The 16,395-nt window shown below is 44.5% G+C and overlaps 1 protein-coding gene across 1 annotated transcript; it reads right to left on the bottom strand.

Moving 5' to 3' along the window:
- Nucleotides 1-6,871: 6,871 nt before the first annotated feature.
- On the bottom strand, nt 6,872-13,838 carry PNP (purine nucleoside phosphorylase). The gene is made up of 6 exons (XM_017647482.3): nt 13,682-13,838; nt 11,144-11,313; nt 8,699-8,802; nt 8,226-8,401; nt 7,922-8,112; nt 6,872-7,416 (listed from the first exon to the last, which is right to left on the bottom strand). The coding sequence occupies exons 1-6, from the start codon at nt 13,690-13,692 to the stop codon at nt 7,202-7,204; spliced, it is 867 nt and encodes a 288-aa protein (XP_017502971.1). The 5' UTR covers nt 13,693-13,838; the 3' UTR covers nt 6,872-7,201.
- Nucleotides 13,839-16,395: the final 2,557 nt, after the last annotated feature.

The following is a 16,395-nucleotide window of genomic DNA, read 5'->3' as shown; positions in this document are numbered from 1 at the left end:
CTCCTGGACTTGCCATAGGAATGAGGAGGGAGATGTCTAGGCTGGCATGTGCATACAGTGAGACAACGAATTTGACCGGATCTGTACTGTTGGAACTCAACCAGGAGTTGGGAGGGGTGCAAGTTGTAGCACTCCAAAATCTCATGACTATAGACTATCTATGGTTAAAAGAACATATGGGATGTGAACAGATCCCAGAAATGGGCTGCTTTAATTTGTCTGATGGTTCAAGTACAGTTGGACAATATCCATCATATCATAGATAAATTTTCACAAATGCCTAGGGTGCCTAAATGGTTTTCTTGGCTTCACTGGAGATGGATGGTAATTACAGATTTGCTTTGTTTATGTCACCGTATTCCTATTATGTTAATATGTGTGTGCAAATTAGTTAGTAGTTTAAAACCTATACATACTTAAGGTACTCTACAAGAAGATATGTCAAAGAAATAATCAATCCTCCCATGTTTCCTTCATATGCTACATCTATAGCTTTTCTTCTTCCTTCCTAATTACAACCCTTAAATAGAATTCGTGCCTCATATCGAATTTACCGAGTTTCATAATTCCTCCAGGTGGTAAAGATACCTCGAGACAAGTGCTGGGCATAGAAGCCACAGGGCATAAATCTGCAAAGAAGTAAAAAGCTAACCTTTGCAAACAATATGGCTTCTCTCTCACTTACCAACTTTACATTTCCCTGTATGGCCCCGGAAGATGACTGGTTAGCCAGAGACGGGTAAGATTCCTCAAGGGAGGAACAACCTAAGACAGGCACAGTCGCAGGGGGGCCATCAGGTGAGAATTTGGGGATCAACAGAGGTGAGGCTTAGAACCTCACTCCCCCTGTTTTGAGAGAAATCTTCTGCATCCGTGGATGTCTTGCTGCCCTTGTCTAGCCTGGATTAATACTTGGTCCATAGGCACACACCTGATCATCTGATCATCTACATTTGCCCTCTTACAGCACTAAACTATGTTTTCTACCTTTATCTTGCATCTACCTACCACTTCAGCATTTTATTAAAAATAAAAATAATAATAATAATAGGAGAAATGTAGGATCAACATATAAATCAAGTACAAAAATCAAACGAATATTCACATTTGACCTGATTGTTTATAGGTCATAATGCATGATCAAAACCGAAAGTTTTTGTGATGAATGCCCTTGTACTGTTCACCATGTAAGAATTTATTCACTGTGCAAGAATTCGTTCACCATGTAAGAACTTGTTTGTTATGCTTCAGAAGATTGGAGACTGATGAGAATTAGGCTTGAGATGGATTAATGATTGTACATTGAGCATTGACCCCCCTATACTGAATTTTATTGTTGTTAACAACCATTTGATCAATAAATATGAGAGATGCCCTCTCAAAAAAAAAAAAAAAAAAGGGTATCAGATTGGACTGGGATAAGACATGTGCACCTGCTTTTACTGCTGCCAAGAGGCCATCAGGGCCATACAAGCCTTGAATGTAATGGACTCATCAAGGCCCTGTAAACTAGATATTCATGTAACTGAAGATGGTTATGGATGGGGTCTTTGGAAGTGGCTTGAATGGACATGCCAACCTATTGGATTCTGGTCACAAACTATGGAAAGGAGCAGAGGTCCAGTACACCTTGATAAAGAAGCAAATGGCTGTTGTGTACCACGCCTTGCTGGCTACAGAGCCCATCACTGGAACAGCTCCAACCAAGGTAATAACCACCTATCCCATCGCGGGGTGGGTGTGGTGTGGCACAGACACCTACACTGGCCAAATGGGGTGCATATTTACAGTAGTGCAGTGCCCTCTCTACTAGTGCCTTAAGTGGAGAACTCCAATACTTATTGGGGCCAGTGACCTATACCAGTGGGAAGCAGGAAGAACTTGCTTTTCAGCCCTTGGTAGCCAAGACTCCTTACCAGTAGAGAAAAGCCCCTATACCTGAAGATGCTTGGTACACAGACGGCTCCAATTGTGGGCAGTCCCCAAAGTGGAGGGCTTTCCATCCTAAGACTGAGACAATATGGATGGAGGATGGAGAGGGGAAAAGCAGTCAGTGGACTGAGTTGCAGGCAGTATGGCTTGTGATCACCCAAGAGCCTTCCCCTATATTTGTCTGCACTGACAGCTGGCCATCTATCAGGGATTGACCTTGTGGCTACCAACATGGTACCATGCCAACTGGATGGGTCGTCACCGGCCCCTTTGGGGGCAAGAGCTGTGGCAAGACCTATGGGCCTCTGGTCAGACTAAGACAGGTACTGTATATCATGTGACTGGCCATTTGCCTTTGGCATACCCAGGGAATGATGAAGCAGACACATTGGCCCAGGTGCACTGGCTAGAAGGAAAGCCTGCCTCTGGTGTGGCCCAATGGCTACATCAGCGTTTGTTGCATGCAGGGCAAAAGACAATGTGGGCCCATCAGTGGGGCTTGCCATTGACCTTTGAAGAAGTCAGCAGAGCCCAGGAGTTCCTTGTGTACTCTATGAGGGAGTTACACCAAGTCCCACAGCAACATGGGACAAAGTAAGGGGCCAATACCCCTTGTCAGGTGGCAAATAGACTATATTGGGCCTCTGCCCATATCAGAAGGATATCAGTATGCCATGACATGTGTGGACATGGCTCTGGACTATTGGGTGCTTTTCGTGCATGTTGTACAGATCAGCAAACCACCAAGAGGGGCCTGGAGCATCTCTTTGCAGCCTATGGCCGGCCGCAGGTGATTGACAGCAATCAAGGCACCCACTTTACTGGACATGCATTATAACAATGGGTGCAGCAATTAGGAATAAGGTCGAAATTTCATGTATACCATATAATCCTACTGGGGCAGGCATGAAAAAGAGGAACACAGTTTGTTGAAATCTGGTCTAAAGTCGGACACCAACAGTCTGTGGGGTTGGTCAATTTGCCCATGGACAGTGCTGCGACGTTTGAATGAGAAGCCACATAAAGGAGCTTTGAGCCCTGTAGATATGATCACACACCTTGCTGCCTCTCCTATACAACTGTACATCCAAACCAAAGAAGAGTTATTGAAGCCAGGATATGGCCAGAAGAGCAGCATCCTGCTGCCAGCCCCAACTGTATTAAGGCCTGGAGACACTGTTGAGTAGACCTGGCCCTGGACATTTTGACGCATGGACCAGCCATGGCTGGCCCTTCTGGCGCCTTGGGGGAAAGGCCTGGAAGCTGGCCTCATGTGTGTTCCTGGAGTAACAGCTGAATGGCCCCCAAAAGGTCACAGTAGTGTACCCTAAACGTCCAGGAGGTAAGAGCATCTTTATCTTTATAGCCAGTGCATGTAACTCCCACAGGGAGGAGGGTGAAAGTCTGGTGACTAGACCAGGACAAGATCCCATTCCTGCCACTGTTTTATCACAAGACCATTCTTTTGCATGTATCCTACCTGATGGACAAGATGTACCTATGCTGGTGTCATTAAAATATGTATCTTATCACCCTTAAGGTAATTTTCTCCAACAGTCCTTGTGGCCCAAATGTGCCCCCTGGCTGCAGCTGCCGCATGATTGCTCTGAACCCTCAGCTACTGCCTGCCTATGGAATGGACGGGCTGTGGACTTAATGTGCATTAAGATTTTTAACCTTGCTGAATCAGGATTGAGGATTGTCATTTTATGCTGTTGCTATGTTATGTCATTAGTCTGGTCACAATGCTCCGGTTTTCTCGCCCAGAGACCATTGCAGAAGAAGGGGAACGAGTAGATTGTAAGGCGAGATTTCTGGAGGAGTGGCCTGCGTTTAAAATTGTAACATTTCCAGTATCTTGCCTGGCTTTAGTGCATTTGCATATCCTCAGGGGTGGAGAGTTCATCTCCATATCAATGGGTAATTACCTGAGCAACCAAAGGTGTGTCTAAGTGTGTCTGAGCCTGAAAGTTTAAAAGGAGCAGCTGGTGGCTGGCTTGCTCTTCCGATCAGAGTCCACCCTGGACTGCAGTTTGTAAGCAATAAAAGGCTTTTAAACTTTATTTCTCCCTTTGACTTCGGTTTTTAGAGGTATTTTGCCCTGGGATTTCCTTTCCCCGAACTTACAGAAAGCACAATTAATTCAGCCTCATTTTTCTTTTCTTATGCATATATCCTGTTTTCAGTCTAGACTCTTAGCACTTTGTTGAATATGTTTGCCAGTTTATATAGTGTTTAGGACAATGTTCTATGCAAAGTACGTGATTAACAACATCATTGATGTTGATAATGACCATGACAGGGTCATGGAAGAAAGCCTGACTTGACGTTTTGACACCTATCGTGGGATTTGGGAAAATCAATCTATTCTGCAGGCCCCTCTGGAGAGGGATAGTCTCATCAGTTGTTTTCAGGAACAACCACCCTTCTCTAGGTGGTTCTCTGGGAACTCTCTGCCTTGACTTTTTGCTTTTATTGTCTTCCTCACCTAAACTGATACATTCAGTTTGGGCTGGGTTGATTGGCACTTTGAAATGGAAGACACTTGATAAACAAAATGTAGTGTATCTGTACAATGGAATACTACTGAGTTTGAAAAGGAACAAAGTACTGATCCGTATTACAACTTGAATAAAACTTGAGAACATTATACTGTGTGAAAGAAGCCAGTCACAAAAGCCCACGATTCCATTCATATGAATGTCCAAAATAGTTCAATCCGTAGAGCAGAAATTAGACTAGTGGCTGGGGCTAGGGAGTAAGGATGGGGGCAGAATGATAGCTAGAAGTACAAGGTTTCCTTTTGAGTTCACGGAAATGCTCTGAAATTGACTGTGGTGATTATACTTTTCTGTGAATATAGTAAAAACCATTGAATTACACACATGAAATGGATTAATTTTACTGTATGTGAATTACACCACAATAAAGCTGTTTTTTAAAAAAGAAATTGAAAACTTTGTGTTCATGTTTTTTGTCCCCAACCCATATACCCTAGAATCTAGAATTCTGAATTTAGAATACTTATTGCCTGTAATTAAATGACTATTGCTTTCTTGTAGCTACTTTCTGTCATACCTTAGTTTGTACTATAATGTACAATTGTTTTCTTTCACCATGGGGGCATAATTAATGCCTTAGAATGAATGTAGTAATATATACTTGTATAAAGTAGTTGAGTCCTATTTTTTGTACTTGTACTTAGAACTAAGGAGTTCAACTTGAATTAGAATATCAAATGCAGAATCTTCTTGAATCTAGTATTCTATCACAAAACACATGACAGCTTCTAAAGGATAAATGGATAAGCCCATTTATTAAGTCTAAAGTTAGAAATGCTTTTATATATTCCACTCAAGTCTCTCTAGGACATATTTTTCAGGTGGCACTACACCGGTTCCGGATTCATCTCACCAAGAGGTAGATCAAGGGTAAGAAACCCAAGCACCAAATGCAGCTAACTTCCAAACATCTGCTTGCTCACATCTCACTGGAGCCCTTCATGCCCTCTACTCTATCATACCTGTTGTGACAATGACCCACAGCAGGCCTAGTACTTCTCATAGCTCTCGGCTTTGGCTCACCCTGATATGAAATCCTCTTCCTCCCTTCCATCCTCTAAGACTAAGCTCAAAGTTTTCCATGAAACTTTCCCTGAACAACCCAGTCCTCACAGTCCAGCGTATACATTTGGTCTACTATTTGGGGTCCCATCACACATGACTTGTACCTATTTTATATCACCTTAAAGTTAAGATGGCTTTCCAAATGTAGCGCTTAAGACTGTAGCACACTTGAAAGGACCATTTCTATATTCTCAATGTAACATTTTCTTGGATGAAAGTATTATAGGGATACCCAATAAACTGATTTAAAAATGTCTATAAGCCATCTTGTTAGATAAACAAATTATAGTTGGGTATCTATCTAAAGGATGCAAAGTACTTCCCTCTAAACCATCAGACAAATGAGAGATGATAGCAGATTCCCTAAAGGTCCAAGCAGGGTTTGGAAGCTGGAGGGGGGTACAAAGAACTGATGAAAGCAGGAGTGGTGACAGGGCCACTCCAGGATGCTTTTTCTTTGTGCTGGTCTCAGCTAAGTAGGTCATCCTTTATTACCACATAAAGGATGTTAAGTTTTCCAAAGCTTTCTGTCCAAAATTCCTCTTCCATATTCTAGTACTACTAATTAAAATGTTTCCACTATTAGAGTCATCCAGCACTATCTTTTCTCAAAAGGCAAATAACCTTGGGAGGCTAGTAGGGTTTTCAGTCATGCCAGCCAGCTGAATGTAAGCCAACAGTGCGGTGAGCCAACAAAGGGTGACGCCTAGACACTGCGTCACAGGGAAGTTCTGACCAAGCAAAAGTCAAGAAAGACGAGCCCAAAAGGATGCAAGAGGAGGGAAGGAGGCACTCAAACAAGCTGAGTATGGGCCAAATTCACAGGTTTGCCTGGGGCTGGTAGAATTCTGATCAGCACTGGCATGGAATGGAGCAGAGAAAGGGTATTTGCCCACCTTGTCAGAATGGACCACATCAATTATGGGAGAAGTTAAGGTAGGGAAAGAAAGAAACCAACAGGAAATATAACTAGGGCTTGACAAGGAAGTGATAACTATGGGACAGCTGAGATTAGTGAATTAATTCAGATATTCTTGAGAATAGATAGGGAGTGAAAAATCAGAAGGCAAGGGTCAGAGGCAAGACTGGTCTTAGGGAAGTGGCTATCACGTGCCAGAAGTTAGCCCTTCCTTATCTCTAACATCTTTATCTTTCATTGCTCTGCCTTTCCTTCCTTCTTTCCTGCATTCACATCACCTCAACTTGGTTCTTAGCTACTCGTCTGAGAAGCATAGTCACATGAGACATGCACAGTCTTGCAGTCTTTCTTGGTGAACTTGGTCTGCATCCCAAATTACACAAAAAAGAAGATATCGCTTCATCTTTCTCTTTAATCTCAAATATGATAGTAGCACAGAGGTATGACTCATTCTTGAGTGGTCTCTGGTGCTTTGGGGGAGGCAGAACTGAGCCCCCAGGAATGTAAAAGTGTCATCATATTATGGGCATACACATGGGTGTGTGGTAGGGCTTGCAGTCCAGCTTTTGGGGCAGCAGAGGGGGAAACGGTGGGAGAAGTGGGAAAGATCAAAGATAGGGACCTTCCTCTCCTTCCTGCTACTGTGTAGGGGTAGAGGGACAAGACCCCAGCAAGGGGCTGAAGCAGCGCTAGCACTTGGATCCTGAGGAAGCAGCTGGCCTGGCTAACTGTTGTCAGGCAGTGTAATGTTACCAATAAGAATGGAGATAAATTGCTCCAATTTCTGTGCAGCTACTCTCCCAGACTCAAGTACTTCCTCGTGATTGGCCTTTTCCCGGCTTTCATAATCCATGATGACCATGTTAGTGATGAGGGAGAAGCCGAAGACTCGAAGTCCGCAGTGTCTCGCAACTATAACTTCTGGTACTGTGCTCATGCCTGATGAGAAGAGGGGACCAGATGTCAGGAGCCTCACATTTATCCTTGCCCATTAGCTTCATCTCCATTTATCACCTCACTGACAATTCAACATCTTAAAAATACATCCAAAGAAGCAGCTGAATTAGTGTTGAGCTTATGTGGTTCTGTACTGCTGAAAAGAGTGAGGCCTCAGAGGGCCTTGCTCATTTCTTATACATATTACCATAGCCATGCTTTCTTTATGTTTCTGTACATGGTCATTTTGAAGTCAGTTCCATCTTCCAGCCACCAGTATAGAAGGTGGCTATAATGGTATTTGTTAGAATAATCCTGAGAAAGTCATCAAATCATGGATAAGTCATTAGCATTACAGCTGGTAAAGCCCTTGCTGCTGGGTGGGGAGGTGTGATGCTACACACCCCAAACCTCACCTCCTTCTCTCCATTTTCCAACTATTTCCTTTCTCTCCCTATTTCACCAGACCCCTCCCTCTTCCATCCTCCAGCCATGTTCCCTTTCTCACCAACAGCATCTGCACCCAGCATATGCAGCAGGCGACACTCTGCCACAGTCTCAAAGTTGGGGCCTGCCAACATCACATAGGTGCCTTCCTGTAGCTCTCTCTGCTCCCCCATTTGTTTCCAGATAGTGTGAGCCTTCTGTCTCATATCCAAGTCATAGGCATCAGACATGGCAGGGAAACGGACTCCAAACCTAGGACACAGGTTGGATTATCTCAGATTAAAGTACTACAGTGAGCTCTGGCCTAACTCCCAGATAAGTCCTTAAACACTACCCATCTATAAAAAAGGGAGCAAGACACATACCTTTCATCATTGGGCCCCCTGAGAGGGTTCTGACCACAGAAACCAGGCAGATTGATGTGATCACGGATCAGCATGATATCTCCAACCTTAAACTTGCAGTTGAGCCCTCCAGCTGCATTGGTGACCACTAGGGTGTTCACACCCAGAAGCTGGAAAACCCTCACTGGGAATGTCACCTTAGAAGCAAAAGATAAAGGATCAGAAAGTATTTTTTTTTTTTACATAAACAAAGCAAATCTATAATTACCAGCCATCTCCAGTGAAGCCAAGAAAACCATTTAGGCACCCTAGGCATTTGTGAAGATCAGAAAGTATTTTTTTAAATGTAGCTATCCACCCAAGCAGATACACATCATGAGAGAAGAGAAAAGAGAGAAACAAATCTTCCTAGCCCAGGTAGCTAGGTAATAAAATCGGATAGAGAGCTTTTTCCCCCTTCTTCCAGATCCAGCCAGGCTCATGCCTTTATGTACCTTCCAGAGCGGATAGCCTTCATACATGTGGAACCTGCCCTGCATCATCACACAAGCTTTGCCATTCAGGAACCCAAACACCAGCCGACCAGCATGCCCTAGCACTGTATACAAAAAAGAAAGGGAATGAATGGAATGCTGCTTTCATACAATACATATCCACAGAGCGCATAATATCATTGTACTCAACATGTGAGGGTATCATTAAGCAAAAGAAGACATCACCATCTTCATGTTCAGAAAGTTTAAGTCTGAGAGAGACAGAAATTAATCATAAACTTACAAATAAACATACAAGTACATCTGAGATTAGAGCTACGGGTGTAAGAATGTTCAATGAGAATATATATCAAAGGAAGGAAGGGCAGACTTTTTGAAGAAATTTCAAAAGAATGAGAAAGCCACACTGCAGAAGAATCAAAGTGAGTAAAAAATACAGTAAGTGGGCAATAATGAATGCAGTGAATACAGTAATTATAGACCTCTTTGCCAAAATTTTCATAATTATCAAAATGAGGACTCTTATTACCCTAACTAAACTATATGCCTCCTCACTCCTAAAAGGGAGCTTATAGTGTATTCCAGCTTCTCAAGAGGCTAAACAAGGGGAGAGGAGCAAAGTTTGGACATACAAGTCTCCTCCATTATGACCCACCCAACAATCCTGTGGAATACATGGCCACAAAGGAGCACGCCAAGGCGCGGGGGTGCAGGTAACTCCCCACAGACATATTGACCATTACCATTTCCATTATCTGGCACTTCTCCTTTAAAGGACATGACCAACCTATCTCTTATGGATGGGTGGTCTGGAAGAGGGACCAAACTGCAGAAATACAGGAGCTTAAGAGAAAAACTGGCAGTAATAGAGCAGAGGTGACAGAGTGACAGAGACAGGTGACAGGAAAACCCAAGTGGAGTATAAAAAACAGGTTGATAAAGTTTAAAAATCAATCCACTTATCACTTAGAGCAGTGCCCTTCTCACTGGGGGTAGGAGTGGCAGATGGAGCCAATATCTCTACTATCTCCCAAGAAACTTTGCCTTCCCTCTCTTTTTCGTATTTCTTCTGCAACTACCATTCCCATCTCTCTGCTATGGTCTCCCAGTCTTGCTCCAAAGGGTTTGAAAAATATCTTTTAAAAGTATTAACTCTCATGAAAATGACCAGAAAAGAGACTTTAAATAGGGGCAGGGAAAGAACTCTCCCACCCCAAATAAAATGTAAAGGGAGAGCAGGAGAAAAAAAATCTAAGCTTCTTTATAATTCTTTCTTAACAGTTAATGTTTGTTTGTTTTTTATTGAAGTATAATTGACATACAATATTTTAGTTTCAAGTATACATCACAGTGATTTGATATTTTTATACATTACAAAATGACCCCCACAATAGGTCTAGTTACCATACAAAATTATGACAACGTTATTGACTGTATTTCCTATGCTGTACATTACATCCCTGTGACTTATTTTATAAGTGGAAGTTTGTACCTCTTAATTCCCTTCACTTATTTTCCCTGCCTCCCCAATCACTTCCCCCTCCGTTTAAAACCCAACAGTTTGTTTCCTGTATTTGTGAATCTGTTTCTGTTTTGTTTTGCCTTTTAGATTTCACATAAAAGTAAAAGCATACAAAAAAAAAAAAGTATTAACTCTCTGGGGAAAAAGGAAGAAAAGAAGATATCAATAGTTAATAAATAAACCAACCTAAGTTAATTATCTGAGAAATTAATAATGAAGTACCCTTGCCCTTTACTTGCCCCTGTTTCACCTGGCCATTGTCTAAGCACCAGTTTTAGAGCTTTCTGGCTGCTATTCGAACGCTGGATATGCTATCCTCAGATTCCTCAGAGCTCCACTGTGCAGAGGGGATGTCTGCCCCTGCCCCCTCCCAGCAGTCAGCATGAATCAGGTCTTGTGTATTCATGTATTATCTGTGTCCTTGTCTGCAATACCATGGCAGTCTGCTGTTCATTTGTCACTGTGCACCAGCTGTGCCTGCTCCCAGGACTGGAGTTAGAGATGGGGATATTGGGAATGGCAGGAAGACACAGCACAGGGCGGCCTTACTTTGTCCTGGAAGGCTGCAGATGGAAAGAAATGAGGCCGGTGGTGGGGGAGGTGGGAAGTAGGTGGTGACCATGGTGTGTATGGGGAAGGAGCTATAGAGCTTTAACCATCTCTGAGTCATGAAAGCATAGTGTATATATCAGTATGTCATTATATAAACACACATGCCTTGTCTGTTATGAAAATTCTACTTTAGAAAATTCCTTCTCAAGTCCTCCTGATTCATGGTGGTCTTTTCTCCTCTCTTACAACAGTTGTCTTCAGTCAAATGCTAGAGAGGATAAGCAGGTCCAGGCATAGAAGCATTGTCCTCCCAACAGAATCCGATTAATATCCTTCAGTCCCATCCCTCTCTACCCCTTGCCAGTCAGTACCTGTACTTTGAGGAAAGTTTGGTATCTCACTGTAGTCAAAGCTCTGGGCCTGAGTTACTTTATCAGCCAGAGCTCCTAACCCAGAACCACAGATAACTGCCACTTGAGGTCGGTGCTTGGTGTGGGACAGAAGCCATTTTGCAGTGTTCTGATAATCTTCATATGTGCATCTAAGAAAAAAGGAAAACCAAGGTAAGTTTTGCTCCCAGCCCAAGGGCACCATAGACTAATGGCCTCCAGTGTAGAAAGACTGGCAAAGTATACTGAAGTGGCAAGGGACAGAGAAACTTGGTGGGGAGTCTCTTCACTCTCAGGAGAGGCCACACTAAGGTCACACCCACAGACCCACTCCTTTCTCAGTCAGACCACTGTCAAGTCTGACATGAAACTCTTCATTCCAGAGCCTGGCAAAAGCTAACGATGCCTCTGTTTCCCCACCAGCCCCACTCCAGTTTTGCCACCACCAGCAGGCTTAATACCTCTCCTTAGGACAAAGCTTTAGAGAAGAAAAGACCACAGATCTACAGAGAAATACAGCAAAATAATCAAATCAAGGAGAGTAAAAGGACTGGGCCTGAGGAAGAAGACCAAGGAGCACACTAAGGACTTTCAAAATGCAATTCAGACTACCCAGGAAGCAGGGGTAACCCTAATTTCCTTTTGGACACTTATCCTCTAGCTCCTCCCTCAGAAAAACACTTAATTTTTTGATTGACAAAAAGAAAGTAATGGGAACACTCGTAACAGAAAGTTGTGACAGCTAGTTCCCCTGTCTCCTTATTTCTGATATCCAGACCCACACAGACCTGTGTCTTATGGAATTGCAAGAGGTCATTCGTAACTGGAGACTAGACAAACTACTACAGAAAAAAGCAGACCTCATCCGCAACTTCTGTTGTCAATGGCTGGAATAGAGCTGACTGCTTAAGTTTCTCAGCAGTAGACTGGTAAAAATAAAGATTCTGGAGCCCACCTTTAAAGATTCATAATTCTGGGGAGAGGCCCCAGAGTCTGTACTTCTTACAAAAATGCCTCAAGTAATTCTGTTTCAAAAACCAGGTTTAGGAATTACTGGTGTAGAAGGAGAAAACAGAACTCAACTGAATTCTAGTTCCATTTTGTCTTTGGGTAATTAACTTGTGCTTCAAATTTCCTTTAGTGTAAAGCAAGGGAACAAAAATCAGCCCCACCTATTTGATAAGCTCAGTTTGATAATTAATTTAAAATGTATTAACAAGCTCCAAAGACCTTAAGACTCCATAAATCAAGGTTCAGGTCCACAGCACTTGAACATTTCTCCCACCTTTGCCTGGCCTGTGATCTCCTCCCTGCCTTCCCCCATATTCTCTTCTCTTCAACCATGGCGCTTTGTGCTTCAGAGACCTAATGACATACACTTACCCAGAAGCTGTACTGCCCCAAGAAGCAAGCCAGAATTTCTCACTATTCCAGGTCAATTCTCTTACCCATTCAAGAAAACCACAGATTGAAGGGGTTGGGGGGGTGGGAGAAGGTGGAAATAAGGTTTTGACAGCTGAACACAACTAACCAAGTCTACAGAGAACATTTCTTCAGAAGCACAGTCTTTGTAACCTGATGATTCTACAACATGCCAGGCAACCTCAGGGAAGTGGCTGGGAAAGGGACAGGGTGGGGGCAATAAAGCTGGGGCCACGGGGTGATGGAAAAGAGAAGCAATGAAATGGTAAAAAGTTAATCAAATAGCATTCCGGAGAGGTGCAAAGGAAATGAAAAAGGTGTGAGGGCCCGGGCAAGCTAGCTTACCCAGACAGGGTTACAGGACTTCCTCATGGGCCGCCAGTCCCCCCAAAATTCCCTGGGTCCCTGGGCATCCAAAAGCCACTGCAATCCCTACTGCTGGATACTTAGAATGGGATTTCCAGGACCAAAGCGGAGAGAAAGGTTTTCAAAGGTGTGGGCTGGGCGAGTGGGCAGGGTCTGTTGCTCAGTTTAATGCATAAGGATTTTCTTCTCTCCTTGGAGATTCCATCCCCAACTTAACTGGACCTCCTAAATTGGAGGGAAGATCAGTGTTGACAAGGGACGTGAGACACCTCTCCTCTAAGGAGGTACTAGGATATGGGCACCATTAGTACCTCGCGGCTTAACCTACACTCCAGAGTGGGAACTGTGTAGAGCACAGGGGCTGGTCTTGTGTGTCTGCAGCGGGAGGGGGTGGGAGAAGCTCCCTCTGCACTTACACCCTCAAAGCGCGCGCGCGGCTCCCCCCACGAGTAGGCTAGGCTGTACTGAACTGCCCTCCTTCTGCTCTGGTGGCGCCACCCCTGCTCGATTCCCGCTCGCGCCCCTGCGGGCGCCGGCCACCACACGGCTCTGCCACCTTGCCCCTGACACCGGGCCCCATGCCAGGCCTCCGTAAGTCCAGGGAATCGCTCCCTCTCCCGGCGCCCTCGAGGCCCACAGCGCCGGATTTCCAGGTTTCAGTGACGGCTATTTCCCCTTCCAGAACTAGTGCCCAATTCACCCGGGGTTCCCCGGGCCTGCTGTCCTACTCACCCGCCCTCCATGGCCCCGTCGACACCCTCTAGGGTAGCCAGCCGTTCTCCGTTCGGATCTGCTCAGCTGATCAGAACCGCCACGCCGGTGCAGTCCGCTCTGTCCCGGGCCTGGCTGCTGGGCGCTCACTTATAGCCCTCATGCCCAGCCAATGGCAGCCGAGCACGCAGGGCCGGCCCCATCTCCATGGTGACACACAGGAATTCCGTTGCCGGAGGTTGAGCTGGGCTGTATATCCTCTCCAGTGCTTCCCAGCCCTGGAACCGCTTCTCGCGCCCCACCCAACCCCTGGAGGGGCATCCAGCATTTCATCGCCCGACCCCTTGCCGTCCGCTGGACCGGAGTGGAGAGAGCTAGAAACTGGGAGGAGAGCCCCAGAAAAGTTTATCTGTAACCACTCCACTCTCGGTGTGTGAGCGACTTGAATAGAGAAAATTTAAACCTTAGATCAGGCAACCCCAGAATAAAATTAAGTGAGCTGGCATCTAAATTGCTTCTTAGACAAAGGAAAACAGGATCCGGCCTAGCAATAATGCTGACATGGAGGATACATTATTTGGGAGAGCACATCAAAGGTCTAAATCCAGGCCCAGCTGGGGAGAAGAAAAGTTTTTACGGGAAAGAATGCCTAGATCCTCCTCCACGGAAAGGATGGGGTGGGGTGGAGACAGGATAGAGAAACTCAGATAATCCCTTGATTCAGCAATACTGGATCCAAGCAGTTCATATAACTGGAGGAGGACTCCTCCCAAGATGAAAATCTGTAACAAGACTGCTCAATATCTTACAAGAATCCAGCTATTTCCTCTCTCCACTTTTACAAGCTTAACCAACCTTCCATAAAACTTGTAAATCAGTGGCCCTGGCTTAGCATTTGGAGTCCTCCACTTGTATCCACTCTCCTGAACTCTAATCTTTCCTGCTTGCTATTATTACCCACTACCATGGCCCAAGCCACTCTTTCCCATCCCTGTTTCTATCTCATTCACGTAACAAATATTTATTAAACATCAGCTATATATCAGCACTGTTCTAGTGCTAGGGACACAGGAGTAACAACTGGAAAGAAAAAAATGTATATATAAAGAACTGAGCCCAGAGCCAATGAATGGTTTATTCTATCATGATTGTTATTACTGGTTTATTGTTATTATTACCGTCATTCATCAGTAATTTTAACAAAGGTAACAACAGGGTGATCTAAAAGCAAAGATTCGCCTTAGTTATGAGACTATAGAATTGAAACTTAAAAAGCATGATTTTTTTTCTTTCTTTCCAGCTTTACTGAGATATAATTGACATATAACATATGTAAGTTTAAGGCACAGTGACAGAGCCGGGACAAGAGTCCTGCCTTTTTTAATATACTCACCCGCCATCTCAGAGAGACCTAGGTTTCATCTTTCCTAGGCTACAAGCATTCTCCGGAGGACTCGTCAGCAAGCCACAAACCCACCTTTTCTCTAACTCCTCCCCTCAAAAGCCCGCCAAAAAACCCAGCCACAAAAAGCCTCTTAGCCTGTAAGAGACGCCTTCTTTGTTCTGCTGGCCAGAACAGAAAGGCTCCTCTCAAGTTTAGCAACAAATTTGCTTGGACTGTTGAGTTTGCATCCCTTCTTACCCTTTTATCTGGAGCCAAAACCCGGAAGTGGGAGCAGAGAGCAGGAGCTCTTTTGCAACCTAGGAAGCAGTGGGCGGCAGCAGCTTGTCCTGGCCTAACTCCTAGATCCTGACAGCCTCCTATGTCTCGCCCCATTTTCCTTCCCTCCCTCACCCAACAACTTTTCTTCTTCACCTGCACAGACCCCATATCTGTTCACCCAACAACTCACATGGACAGTTCTTCCCCAGGGATTTCGGGACAGCCCCCACTTCTTTGGCCAAGCACTACAAAAAGACCTCCAATCTTTCGACCTCGCCCCTTGCCACCTGCTCCAATATGTTATGACCTCTTGCTTTGCAGCCCCTCAAAAAAATGATTCTATATCCCATACTATCTCCCTCCTTAAATTCCTGGGAAAAAAGGGATACCATGTCTCAGAACACAAAGTTCAACTGGTACAGCAAAAGGTCACCTACCTTGGCCTTGACCTCACCCCTGCCACTTGCTGCATACCCAACTCCTGAAAACAGGCTATTAAGAATCCCCCCTTCCCCACTACAAAATGAGACCTTCTTTCCTTCCTGGGACTTCTTAGCTATTTTAGACTCTGGATCCCAAATTTCTCACTCATTGTAAAATCCCTTTATGAGGCCTCCTATGGGGATCCCCAAGAAAGGGTGCCAGAGACAGATTTAATTCCTGCTTCTTTCTGGGCCCTTAAGCAAGAACTCCTCAAGGCACCTGTTTTGACTCTAACTAACCCTAATAAACCTTTCTTTCTATTCTTAACCAGCAAAAAGGGACAAGCATTTTGGACTACTTGTATAACCAGCCAGGGATTCCTTCCAGCATGTTGCCTATTTGTCCAAACAACTCAACCTTGTGATAAAAGGCTGGCCTCTCTGCTTACAGATCCTAGCGTTAGCTGCACCCCTTATCCCCGAAGCCCAAAAAATCACTCTCCACCAGCCACTACAGGTACACTCCTCACACAACCTCTGCAACCTTCTCAGCCGCCGTGCTCTAACTCTTGTCTTCCCACTCGGAGTCCAAGTCTTATACTCTCAGCTTCTACAACCCTTGGTTACCTTCTGCCACTCTTGACCTAAAC

The sequence above is a fragment of the Manis javanica genome, chromosome 8 (genome assembly GCF_040802235.1).
Source record: "Manis javanica isolate MJ-LG chromosome 8, MJ_LKY, whole genome shotgun sequence".
Classification (NCBI taxonomy): Eukaryota; Metazoa; Chordata; class Mammalia; order Pholidota; family Manidae; genus Manis; species Manis javanica.
The sequence above is the reverse complement of the archived record's forward strand: the minus strand, read 5'-3'. Positions and strand labels throughout refer to the sequence as shown.